Source organism: Felis catus, chromosome C2, assembly GCF_018350175.1.
Source record: "Felis catus isolate Fca126 chromosome C2, F.catus_Fca126_mat1.0, whole genome shotgun sequence".
In the NCBI taxonomy this organism is placed as follows: domain Eukaryota; kingdom Metazoa; phylum Chordata; class Mammalia; order Carnivora; family Felidae; genus Felis; species Felis catus.
The window spans coordinates 72,630,001-72,643,463 of record NC_058376.1 but is presented as its reverse complement, the minus strand read 5'-3'; the positions used below and the strand labels follow the sequence as shown (position 1 = coordinate 72,643,463).

The 13,463-nt window shown below is 34.6% G+C and overlaps 1 protein-coding gene across 32 annotated transcripts in view; it reads left to right on the top strand.

Annotated features, from left to right (window-relative positions):
- DLG1 (discs large MAGUK scaffold protein 1) overlaps window positions 1-13,463 on the top strand; it is a 273,518-nt gene that overhangs the window by 147,549 nt on the left and 112,506 nt on the right. For 18 of the 32 annotated variants that reach the window (XM_019839943.3, XM_019839942.2, XM_011285885.4 and 15 more), the window contains one exon: window positions 3,173-3,271. The exons of the other annotated variants lie outside the window; for them this stretch is intronic. In XM_019839943.3, coding sequence (XP_019695502.2) covers window positions 3,173-3,271 — 99 coding nt within the window. The remainder of the gene's footprint in view (window positions 1-3,172; window positions 3,272-13,463) is intronic. 32 annotated transcript variants of the gene reach the window in all.

Sequence of the window (13,463 nt, the reverse complement as noted above, 5' to 3'; positions counted from 1 at the left end):
ACTGTTCTTACAGATGATTTTTAATTGTTGTATAATATTTAATCTTACATAATTATCATTATTTGTAAATGTAACCATTCCATTCTAGCACCTTTGGATATTTAGGGTATTCCATATTTCCCCAAGTATAAACAATGGTCAGTAGAATGTAATAAGACTATTAGAACATTTGTTTTTTAAATTATTCATTTAGGATAGATTGCCAGAATTAAGTCTAAGCGTTTAGACGTTTTTTTTTAAATTTTTTTTTTTCAGCGTTTTTATTTATTTTTGGGACAGAGAGAGACAGAGCATGAACGGGGGAGGGGCAGAGAGAGAGGGAGACACAGAATCGGAAACAGGCTCCAGGCTCCGAGCCATCAGCCCAGAGCCTGACGCGGGGCTCGAACTCCCGGACCGCGAGATCGTGACCTGGCTGAAGTCGGACGCTTAACTGACTGCGCCACCCAGGCGCCCCTAGACGTTTTTAAGGCTATAGATAATTGCTGCTAAATTGCTTTCCTTAAAGTTTGTATGAATTTATATTTCCAACAGCAGTGGGAAGGGACCTGTTTCCATGCATTAAAAATTTTATTTTGAGGGGTGCCTGGGTCGCTCAGTCGGTTAAGCATCTGACTTCCGCTCAGGTCATGATCTCATGGTTCATGGATTCGAGCCCATGTCAGGCTCTATATGGATGGCTCAGAGCTTGGAGCCTACTTCGGATTCTGTGTCTCCCTCTCTCTCTGTCCTTCCCCACTCGCACTCTTTGTCTCTCTCTCTCAAAAATAAATAAACATTAAAAATTTTTTAATTTATTTTGAGGTTTTTTATTGTGGTAAAAGATATATAACAAAATTTTTCATTTTAACCTTTTTAACTGTATAATTCTTTGGCATTAATTGCATTCACGTTGTCACATCCATCACCATTATCTATCTCCAAAACCTTTTCATCACCTCTCACAGGCTCTGTACCATTTAAGCAATAACTTCCATGCTTCTCTCTCCTAACTTCTCTCTCTGGTAACTTCTTTCTATCTCTATGAATATACCTACTCTAAACATTTCATGTAACTGGAATCCTACAATATTGTCTTTTGTGTCTGGTTAATTTCACCTGAAAACATAATGTTTTCAAAATACATCCATGTTGTAGCATGGGTCAGAATTTCATTCCTCTTTATGACTGAATAATATTCATTATATGTATATACCACATTTTGTTTATCCATTCATCTGTTGATGGATACTTGGGTTATTTCTACCATGAACAATGATGTAAAGTATCCACGGGGCGCCTAGTTGGCTCAGTCAGTTGAGTGTCCAACTCTATTTCGGCTCAGGTCATGATCTCACGGTCATATCATCAGGCTCCACTCTGGGCATGGAGCCTGCTTGGTATTCTTTCCCTCTCTTTCTCAATAAATAAATAAACTTCAAAAAAAAAAAAAGTATCCAAGTCCCTGTTTTTAGTTCTTTTGAGTATATACACCTAGGAGTAGAATTGCTGGGTTATGTGGTAATACTATGTAAGGTTAGCTTTTTTTGAGGAACCACCAAACTGTTTTCCACAGCAGCTTACACCATTTTCCATTCCTACCAGCAGTTTTTGAGGATTTCAGTTTCGGCACATCCTCACCAACACTTGTTTCTTTCTATTTTTGTTTTCCTTTTTTTATTACAGCCTCCTAGTAAGTGTGAAGTGATATATTCTAATTTTGATGTGCATTTCTCTAATTAATAATTTGTTGGGTATCTTTTCATGTGCTTATTGGCCAATTGTTTATCTCCTTTGGAGAAATGTCTGTTCAAGTCCTTGCCCATTTTTTAATTGTGTTTTTATCTTTTTGTTGTTGGATTTTTATAACCCTCATCAAATGTATGACTTAGAAACATTTTCTCCTATTTTGTAAGTTGTCTTTTCACTTTCTTGATAATGTCCTTTAATGCACAAAAGGTTATAATTCTGATGAAGTCTAATTCATTTATTCTTGTCACTTACGCTTTTGATATGATACTTAAGAATCCACTGCGAAATCCAGGGTCATGAAGATTTTACCCCTATGTTTTCTGGTTTTATGAGTATGGTTTCAGTGTTTCTATTTTGGTCATTGATTAATTTCTCATTAGTTTTTGTATATGATGCAAGAGTGCTTTGATTTCAATTTTTTTGCATGTGGATATCCAGTTGTCCCAACACTATTGTTGGAGAATTCATACATTTTTGATAAATTTTAACTGATTGATAAACGAGAAAGTCAGCATTATAATTTTATTTTGTATTTCTTTGTTAGAAAAAGCATAGTTCTTCAGCAAATTTGTTCTTCTTGTTTTAAGTTTCTTTTAATGCACAGTGTCCTGTTATCAATTTGGTTTTAATGTTTTTCTTAGATATGTAAGAAAATAACATATCTGTATATGTTATTGGTGTAGCAAATGTTTATGAATTCAGTTTACAGGGATTAGGACTTGATACAAAACACCTCTTCTGTGTTCCATTTACATCTTTGTAAAATGAATTGAATCAATCCAGATAAAGTAATTGAGTGTAAAGAAAAATTCCGTTTAAATTATGTCACTAAAGTTCTTACTTTTTAAATTTTTTCCAGAAAATGTCTGGCATATAATAGTTACTCAGTGAATGGTAGTTGAATTAATGACTTTAAAGGCAATTTTAAGGCAGGTTATTACAGTTCTCTTGTAGAGGTCAATAGCATAGATATAAAAAAATGATATAGATTCAGTTTTTAAGTCCTTTGACTGTTTTGTGAATTTCTAAGCCCCAACTGCCTGCCTGTCTGATGGGCTAATAAAATTACATTTCACACCTTGAATACAAGGAGGAAAGCAGTCAGATAGCTTCTGAATGCTGGAAAAATGTTTTGTAGTCTATAAAGTGAGTGTTTTGTCTCCTAGAAGAGGAATATATTCTAGGTCACTATCTTTTATTATTTTCATTTAAACATCTAGAAAGTAGTCACCCATTTTAATTATAGTTATTAAAATTATTAGTAGTCGTATAATGATTTCTAAAGTAATTTCTGGAGAGGATTTTCTCAATTAAAGTTACATATTAATATTTTACTTATTTCTCAGTTATTTCTGAAAACTATACTTTATGACAAACTTTGTTATGTGTTTTTCTTTTATTTTGGTATTTTTCCTGATTTTTTGTCGTTGATGATTTTTAGCCAACAGAAGCTGTACCTCCCTCTTCTCCCACTGTCCCTGTGATCCCTGTCCTGCCAGTCCCTGCTGAGAATACTGTCATCCTACCCACCATACCACAGGTTTTTATTAGTTTCTTTTTTCTTTATAAAAATTTCATTTGCTTTTAATGTTTCATTTATATTCTTTTCAAATTGTTTTAACTGTTTCTTTGTTAGACTTAGTAATTCACTTTGGGGTTCAGTTGGTGTTTTTAGGGAATTAAATATTTGGGATTTAATATAAAATGGGTTCAATACTTGCCATATTTTTAGGTTAACTACGAAATAGGACACATTCTGAACTTCATAATATTAAGCTTCCTTAGATTCGTTATCATGCCTTTTGTACTTGTAAATTGTTTAAACCGGTTTTTATTTGCTTTAGGTATTTTAGTTTCTAAAGATAATAAAAGTCGTCATCCTCATATTATAGTGGATGTGTCATTTTATATAGCTTTTTTTTCCCGATATATATTTATCTTCTTTGGAAATATTTTTCTATCATTTGGTTAGGTAACATTCACATTTATTAGTTAAAAATAAGAACTCATATATGTAAAGTATGTGGGAACTCTTCTATCTTTGCAACTTTTCTGTAAATTTAAAATTATTCTAAAATAAAATTTTCTTTTTAAAAAGGTAACATATGACAGTCAAAAAATAAAATGAAATAATAGCCAAATGTCAGAGAATCTGAACTTTTTTAGCTTAGGAGCTTTAGTAGTTTTAAAACATTAACAACGTCATTCAAAGTCAAAATAATGATAGTATTATTCTGTTGTGAACAATCTCAATCTCATACAAAGTACAAATAAATGCATCTTTAGCTATTTTTACTATTACTGATCTGTAGCATAAAATCGAGATAAAAATAGTATGTTTATTGTGTAAACACCGTTTTTTAGGATTTTGGAGGGGGAGAGTGCAGGTGGGGGAAGGGCAGAGAGGGGGACACAGGACCTGAAGCAGTCTGCGCTGACAGGCTGACAGCTGTGAGCCCAGTTTGGGGCTCGAACTCAGGAACCACGAGATCATGACCTGAGCCGAAGTCAGACGGCTGAGGTTCCCCTATTGTGTAAACAGTTTTGAAGTAAATTCCCCGTTGGGAGTAAAAATGGGATCTCAATTGTGATTACTTATCTCAGTGCCCTTCCCCTCCTAAAAAATGAAAATAAATAGGAACAAAATGGGATTCTAGGGGAAATTACAGATACTACACTAAGACTGTAGTCTTTGTATTATGTTTGTATTATGTTACTTCTTCTACATAATCTTTCACCCTTTATGAAAATCATTAAAAATTAAATCATTGTAAAGCCACCAAGAATTTAACAGATAAGTCCAAATGGATTTTTTCCTCTGTTGAAGAGAGGAATTGAATTTATAAGTAAAATACAATTCTAAGTAAGCAGCCTATGTGTTATTGTAATAGTGTAACATCTCTTCAAGCATCTAAGATTTAGTAATATAATATATTTTTTTAAGTAGGGGATTTGAAAGTTTATTTTACTCCTGTCACTTCATCTTTTGATGTTGAGTTTCCTCGAATCCTTTGAAATTTTATAGTAGTTTTTGTTCTTACATTCCATGAGGAACTTGTCCTTTCCTGCTCAGAGACCTCTGATTTATTTACTCCAAGTGTCCCTGACAGCATCACACTACATTTGGAAATTGTGGAGATGTTGCATAGCCTTGTGGTTATAAAGGAGAGGTCTTACAGTCAGATTGATCTAGTTTAGAATTCCAGTCCTACCACTTTACCAGCTGTATAACTCTGAGCAGTTTGCTTAACCACACCGTTTACTCATCTGTAACACTGAAGATGATTGTAATACTAACTTGAGATGTTTTACAGTGATTGGAAGAATAATAATGTATGTGCAACTAGCACATGATCTTGGCTATTCATATTATTAGTGTTATTTCATGTTTCTTTGAGACAGTAAACCAGGGAACAAGTTAGAAAAACAAATGAGGGTACGTGCACAAGAGAAAGCCTTATTTGTTCTCCTTAGCCTCATTTTGGGTTTTAAATACACTACGAAAGTGCATGTGGGGTAGATTAATAATTTATGTTGTATAATGTGAGAAGCCTATAGGGTGTGCCTCACTTTCCACAATCAGTAAGCCTTTTCCTGATTAGTCAAGTATAACATGTACATTTTAAAATTAGTATAACTGGTTAAAATGTCCTCAAATAAATTTGAAAGCCTTACTTAATAGATAACCTAATTTTAACAGTTGTTAATGTTTATTTATTTTTGAGAGAGAAAGTGAGCAGAGGAGGGACAGAGAGAGGGGCCATCAGAGGATCCAAAGCAGGCTCTGTGCTAACATCAGAGAGCTCAATGCAGAAGCTCAAATTCACAAACTCAAGAACCATGAGATCATGATCTGAGCTGAAGTCAGATGCTTATTAAGTGGTTGACCCACCCAGGCACCCCCCTTATTTTACCATTTTAAATGGAAATAGTTTTTCTTCTAAAGATCTACTACTTTACATTTTAGATGCATCAGGATGTCATAGAAATAGAAGAAGACGCAAGATTTGGAGTCTAGTCCTACCTGTGCAATTCAAACAAGTTATTTAACCTCTACATTTTATACTCCCTTCATCTGTTAAAATGGGGAATAATGCCTCCCTGAGTAATTTAAAATGAGTTTGAGGAGGGGCGCCTGGGTGGCTCAGTTGGTTAATAAGCACCTGACTCTGGATTTCAGCTCAGGTCATCATCTCATGGTTCATGAGTTCAAGCCCCGCATTGGTCTTAAGGCTGACAGTGTGGAGCCTGCTTGGGATTTTCTTTCCCTCTCCCTCTCTCTCTACCCCTCCCCTGCTCACTCTCTCTGTCTCTCAAAAAAAAATTAAAAAGTTTTTTTAATGAATTTGAGGATTAAGCAAATTAGATAGCTATATATAGATATATATAGATAGCCTTATTACAGACTCTGTATCTATCTATCTATCTATCTATCTATCTATCTATCTATCGGTATCTCTATATCTATCTATCTATCGGTATCTCTATATCTATCTACTGATAGATAGATAGATAGATAGATAGATAGATAGATATAGTCTAATTATTTGTAGAATTTTTATACTTTTCAGATTATTTTTATATTGATCACATCATTTACATTTTATGAAAGCCCTCCACATAGTGGTATGGAGAAAGGCATAACGAATTGCTGCTGAAGATGCATGAAGAGCATGGACTTCATAGTGAGACTTGACTACCACTTCCTGGCGTCACCCCTTTCTGGCTGTGTGATAGTGGGGAAACTACTCAGTTTCTTAGCTCCAGTACTCCACATAGATACTGACCTATTAAATGTCTTTTTCTACCCCAGAGGAAATACTCTGATTTAAAACCAGATGCTTTATGGGGCACCTGGGTGGTTCAGTCGGTTAAGCTTCCAACTTCAGCTCAGGTCATGATCTCAAGGTCCTTGAGTTCGAGCCCCGCGTCGGGCTCTGTGCTGACAGCTCAGAGCCTGGAGCCCGTTTCAGATTCTGTGTCTCCCTCTCTCTCTGCCCCTCCCCTGTTCATGCTTTGTCTCTCTATGTCTCAAAAATAAATAAACGTTAAAAAAAATAAATAAATAAAATAAAACCAGATGCTTTAGACCTCTATTTCAACCTGTTGTGGGGATCTGTCGTGTAACTAAGGTATAGTTGAAAATGCTTTATGGCTAATTTGCGTGTGTAAAATTTTTTGTACACACTCAAATATGTGTTTTGGAGGGATTGATGTTCATTCAACTTTTTTATTGTTCCAGTCCTGTAGCTACTAAGATATAAATATAACATTGGCCTTGTTCTCTAGGAGCCTACTGTCTGTGCAAGGGACAAGTTTACAACTCTAACATGACATGAGAGTAGTTACATTACAGATATATCCAGTGCAGACCATTTTTTATCACTTTTGGACCATACAGCTTTCACAAAACATTTGAGTATTGAGTCTTAGCTAATTTGATCTTTAGTATAATCTAAAGTATGACTTAATACATTTTCATTTTATTGGTAATCCTAAATAGGAAAGCATGCTTCAAGTTACCTTGATGAGCCTTTTTAATTACACACTAATAACTGACTGCAGTGCCCTTATTCTGCTTATATTTTGGGTTTTTTATTAAATTTGTTTTATATTATTTTCATATCACTTCAGACTTAAGAAAATTGCATTCATAGTGCAATGAGGGGCACCTAGGTGGCTCAGTTAGTTAAGTCAGTAAAGTTTGGCTGAGGTCATCATCTGTCTCATGGTTCGTGAGTTCATCCTCATGTCAGGCTCTGTGCTGACAGCTCAGAGCCTGGAGCCTGCTTCAGATTCTGTGTCTCCCTCTCTCTGCCCCTCCCCTGCTCACACTCTGTTCCTTTCTGTCAGAAATAAACATTAAAAAACACTTTTTTTTCCAGGGCACCTGGTTGGCTCAGTCGGTTGAGCATCCGACTTTGGCTCAGGTCATGATCTCGCAGTTTGTGAGTTCAAGCCCTGTGTCGGGTTCTGTGCTGACAGCTCAGAGCCTGGAGCCTGCTTCAGATTCTGTCTCCCTCTCTCTGCCCCTTCCCCGCTCATGCTCTGTCTCTGTCTCTCAAAAATGAATAAATGTTAAAAAATTTTTTTTTTAAATAGTGCAGTGAAATCCCACATACCTTTACCTAGCTCCCCTAATTCTTAATATTTTTACCTACCATATTTGCTTTATCATTTCTCTTCCTATATAATTAAAATATTTTTTATGAATCATTTCAAAGGAAGTTTCTCTCATGCCCCTTTTACCTCTAAATACAAATATTTTATAACGCTAAATATTTTTTCATAAGAACAAAAGTATTACCATAGTACAGTGAGCTATATTAGAAAATGAACATTAGCATAAAACTAGTATCAGATTAATCTGTAGACCTTAATTATATTTTGCCAGTTGCCCCAATAATATTCTTTATAGGAGAAACAAAAATAGATCCTTTGGCCAGTCTAAGATTACACATTGCCTTCATGACACTGTAGTCTCCTTTAACCTGGAGTAGCCCCCACTGTATGTCTTCCATGAATGTGCCATTTTAGAAGAAAACTAGCTAGTTATTTTGTAGAATATATTTCAATTTGTGTTTGATACATTTTCACAATTAGTTTGAGGTCATATATTTTTCCAAATTTTTAGTTGTGGTAAGATACACATAATGTAAAAATTTACCATCTTAAAACCATTTTTAAGTTTATATATCATTGGTAGTAAGTACATTCATTTTTGTGCAACCATCACTGTCATTCATCTACAGAACTCTTTTCATCTTTCCCTTGTGAAAAACCCACTGCAGACATTGTACTCAGTGGTGAAAGACTGAATGTATTTCCTCTAAGAATATGTAGAAAATAAAAAGCACTGTGACAATAATATTTGCTTTTATAATTGCCCTTATAGTTATCTTTACTGAGATCTTTATTGCTTCAAACACCTTGAGTTACACTCTGGTGTCCTATCATTTCCACCTGCAAGACTCTCATTAGCATTTGTTTTTGGTTTTCTATTTTTTTCAGGACAGCTCTACTGGTAATGATCTCCTTCAGCTTTTGTTTATCTGGGAATATTTTAATTCCTCCCTCACATTTGAAAGACAGTTTTACCAGAGATAGGGTTCTTGGTTGACAAGGGGTTTCTTGTAGTACTTTAAATATATATATCAGCCCATTGCCTTCTCACCTCGAGTTTCTGATGAGAAATTTGTTGATAATCTTATTGAAGATCCCTTGTATGTAATAAGTCACTTTTTTCTTGCTGCTCTCAAAATTCTTTTTGTCTTTCAACAATTTTTTTTTTTTTAGTTTATTTTGAGAGAGACAGAGATGGCACAAGTTGGGGGAAGGGCAGAGAGAGAGGAAGAGAGAGAATCCCAAGCAGGTTCTACCATGCCAGCACAGAGCCCAATGCAGGGCTCGAATCCACAAAGCTGAGAGATCATGAGCTGAAACCAAGAGTTGGATGCTTAACCAAATGAACCACCCAGGCACCCCCATCTTTCAACAATTTGATTATAATATGTCTCGATGTGAATCATCCTACCATGAGTTTGTGGAGCTTCTTGGAGGTTTGTACTCATGTGGTGATGGTGTTGTTTTTATCATATTTGCGAATGTTTTGGCCATTACTTCTTCAGATATTTTTTCTGTTCCTTGATCTCTCCTCTTCTGAGACAGACGTCCATGAGGTGTGTGTTGGTCCTCTTCATGGTGGCCCTAGGTCCCTTAGAATCTGGTCATTTTTCTTTAGTTTTTTTTTTTTTTTTTTTTTCCTGTTCTCAGACTTAATTTCCACTGTCCTATCTTCAGGTTTGTTAATTCTTCTCCCTGCTCGCATCTGCCTTTGAATTACTCTATTGAATTTTTCATTTCTATTATTGAACTTTTCAACTCCAGAATTTCCTTTTAACTTTTTTATTTTTTATAGATTTTTCCATTTTACCTATTATAAATTTCCCCATATTTCATTTTGTCTACTTTCCCTTTTAGTTCCTTAAACATATTTAATATGGTTGTTTCAAAGTCTTTGTCTAGTAGGTCTGCCACCAGGTTTTTTTAAAGGCAGTTTATCTTTTCTTTCTTTCATTCTTTCTTTTTCTCCTTTGAATGGGCCACTCTTTACTGTTTCTTGGCATGCCTTTGGTTTCTTTGCTGAAAACTGGACATTGGACTCCTATGATGCTTTAACTCTGGAAATCAGGTTCTCCTGTTTCCTAAGGTTTGCTGTTTTTTGTTTTTATTTTTGTTCTTGTTGTTACTGTTTTAATTGTTGTAGGCTAGCTCTGTGCCAAGAAATCAGTCTGCAGTACAAACTTAAGGTCTTCCTTAGGTCTTTTCTTTGCCTAAACCTTCCCTGGACAGGTACAGTGGCTTTCTAATTTCCCTTATATATGTGACTACTTTTGAATATCCTAGGTGTCTGTGTCTGACTCTCAAAAGGGGAAAAATAGAAAAATGAAATGGTGGGAGGAGATGTTTGCCCTTTAAATCCTCTGGATGTCAGTTGAACCAGAGGGGGAGGGGCTTGTATCAATGGGAAGACAACAATAATGGCCATGCTTCTTTGTCTGCACCTCTGTGATCAGAAGCAGCAGTTAGCAATCAGAGCACAGATCCCCTATATTTGGAGAGTAGGTTTTTGTCCCTCCTAGTTTGTGCAAGTTTTGTGCCAGCAACTCCAAGAACACTTGCACAGCTAACTGTTACAGGGCAGAGGGGTGGGAGTTGGACAGCTGCTACTGTGCTAAGAGCTGAGATGATTGAATGAACCACAATTTACCATCCAGTACTTCCCCTGAAGTTGCAAGCCTCCTATAGCCTATTCTGGGATTCAGAAGAATTTCAAAATAGATATATCAGATAGACTCTGCCAGTGCAGTTGTTGTCTAGGTGACAAATTTGTGTTGCTTCCTATTTTGCCATCTTCTCAGAATCCATCCTATTTATTTTTACATTCACTCTAACTTAAATTGATCACCTAAGTGATAGCATTTAACTTTTTTAATGCAATGTCTCAAATTAGAATCCAAGATGTGTTCTGGGATTTGTGAGTTCTTCATATGAAAAAACACTTTTTTTATAATTTAGTAGGAGAGGAGACTGTCATTAAGCAAATAACATAATGAAACTTTGATAAATAGTAAGAAGGAGAAATACAATGCACAGCATAAACACATTTTCTAAACTCCTAATTTTGGCCTGTTTTAAATAACGGGATTTTAGAATTATTTTAACAGTTTGTTTTTTTTAATGTAATACTGCTTTCTGAAGTTGTGTAAGAATGCTGCATTGTGTTACAGCAGCAATCCCTATGAGGCCCGTTATTAATGAGATGGAATAGTAAAAATTTGGATGAGCAAAATTATGTTTGAGTCTTGTTATTGATACTTGGGTCAAATTCTCAGGGGTTTGTTAGTTCCTCTTTTTGGAATATCCCTTCCCCCTTTAGTAAATCTCTAAGTGAATTGTAGGACTTCATTATTGTCCTAGTTGAAACATACACAATGGTATATGTTGTTATATATACCATATACAACGGTATATGTTGGTTTCTATGGTTGACAACAAATTTTCCTTTACTATTTGCTGAATCCTCACACAGTCCTCTTGGGTAAAGAAAGGCATGTGTTGCTGTCCCTTTATAGATGGAGAAAATGAGTTTCAAGAACACTTATGACTTACCTATACAGTCAGAGTTACTGAATAGTAGAGTGAGATAGAAACATCATTAGAACCAAGTCTTTTGATGTCATTTGAAGTGAGGTGCAGGGAAGAGTTTTTCTTCATTTGAAATAATTTTCAAATAGATTCTTCTTAAGTTTTTTTGTTTGACTCCTAAGCAGAGCTGATAATTTCATGTCACCTGTTCTGCTACCCACTATCCCGTTTACAGATCCCAAGGTCTTAAGCTAACCAGATTTGCTACCTTTTCTGATTTTAGTGTTCTTTCTACCTCAGCTGTTTGAAAGTATGTGGCCAAGTTTTTCTGCATCTCTCCCTTCAGAAGTAGCCTGTTCTTTAGCTTTTTGTTGCTAAGGTATTGTGCCTTTCTGCATTGTTTATCATACCCTTCAAAACACATTAAAATTGTGCTACCCGTTTAATTTTCATTCCTACCTCCTTGAGAGCTTTGGAGGATTACTTTGTCAGATACTATTTCTGTATTTTGTGATACAAGAATTTAGAAAATCTCAAGTGATTAAGTAAGAGTATAGTGTATTCCAAATTAAATGTTTTAATTCTCTACCTTCTAACACAGTCTTAAATATTTTTTCTTTATTTTAGGCAGTTAAACTTGAGGCAGTCAGATCATGCCTCTTGTGCTTCATTTATTATAGACTCTATTTGAGACCATCTTTTATGATCTTTTTAAATGGCTAGGTTTTCTTATCCTGATAGTACTTTTGGTTGAAATTCTTGCCTAATCCTCAATGTGAACATTCCTGGTTTTTGTCCAGTTTCATGTTATTAGCATCATTTCCCTTCAAATATGATCATTCCCACGTTAATTATAAGATACATATAAAAATAACTTTATTATATATTACTATGTTCTTTAAGTCAAAATTACAGATTATTCCACTCATCTATATTTTTTATTTTGAACTGAACTTTAAAGTTGAAATCAGCTTTATGATGTGAATGCTAATATCTTAATAGCAACTCTAACCTATAGTATTTCACAACTGTCTTAGTTATTCACATCCCACAAACTGAAGAGTTGTCTCAATATAATTTTTTTGCTTTACTTTTTATTATGAAAAATTTCAACATGTAGAAAATGTAAATGAAATGTAAAGAAATGTAATGAAATGTAAAGAAATTTCAAAAGTCCTTACATGTAGAGGCAGTAGTAATACAGTGAATTCCCATGTATACTCATCACTAAACTCCAGCAATCATCAACTCATGTGCACTCGTATGATCCATAATCCCTCTCATTCCTGACCTCTCATTGTCATTATTTTATTTGAAGTATATTTAACGCATTGTATCATTCAATATCAGATAGACTTTTTATATGACTAGAATCAGAAGATAACTTCTATGCAATGATGATGATAACAGACTTTTTTCATTGTATGTTTGTTAATAAATGGGCAGAGGGAACCAAAAGGCTTTGTTGCCTTAATTTTTGAAGAATGCAATTTCTTTTGTGACTTTTTTTTGTGTACCCTTTTCTTTCTTGCTATCCTCTGTAATTGCTTGAGCAAAATAAGGTAAAGTTGTGCCCTTAATTTTTTTAATGAAGTGAAATATTATGAATTTGAGGAATCTCAGTGGGTCACTGGGAGATGAATAATTTCAGATACTCATAAAATCTCAAATGTCTGTAAATTGACTAGTTTTACCTAATAATCTTATATAACTAGTATTTGTACTTCATAGATTTGGTTTTCACTAAGTCATCTGAAAATAGATTATTACATTCAAAGGTAGAAATGCATGTAAAGTATATTTAATTTTTATATATAATATTTTTATAATATATAATTTTATATATAATAAAATATTCTCATGTTTAATCTGCTTCATGTAGCCCAGTTGCATATTATATGGTTGTTTAACCATGCAACTGTGTTGTCTTTAAGCATTTTATCGCATTATCATCCAGATGTAGTACTTTGCTGAAAATGGCCTAAAACATTTGAACTCTGAACACTTACCTCTTAGAAATGCCCATATACTTGGAAGAAGATGGTTGTTTTGTGTATCATGTTTCTTTCATATAGGTTTTATGT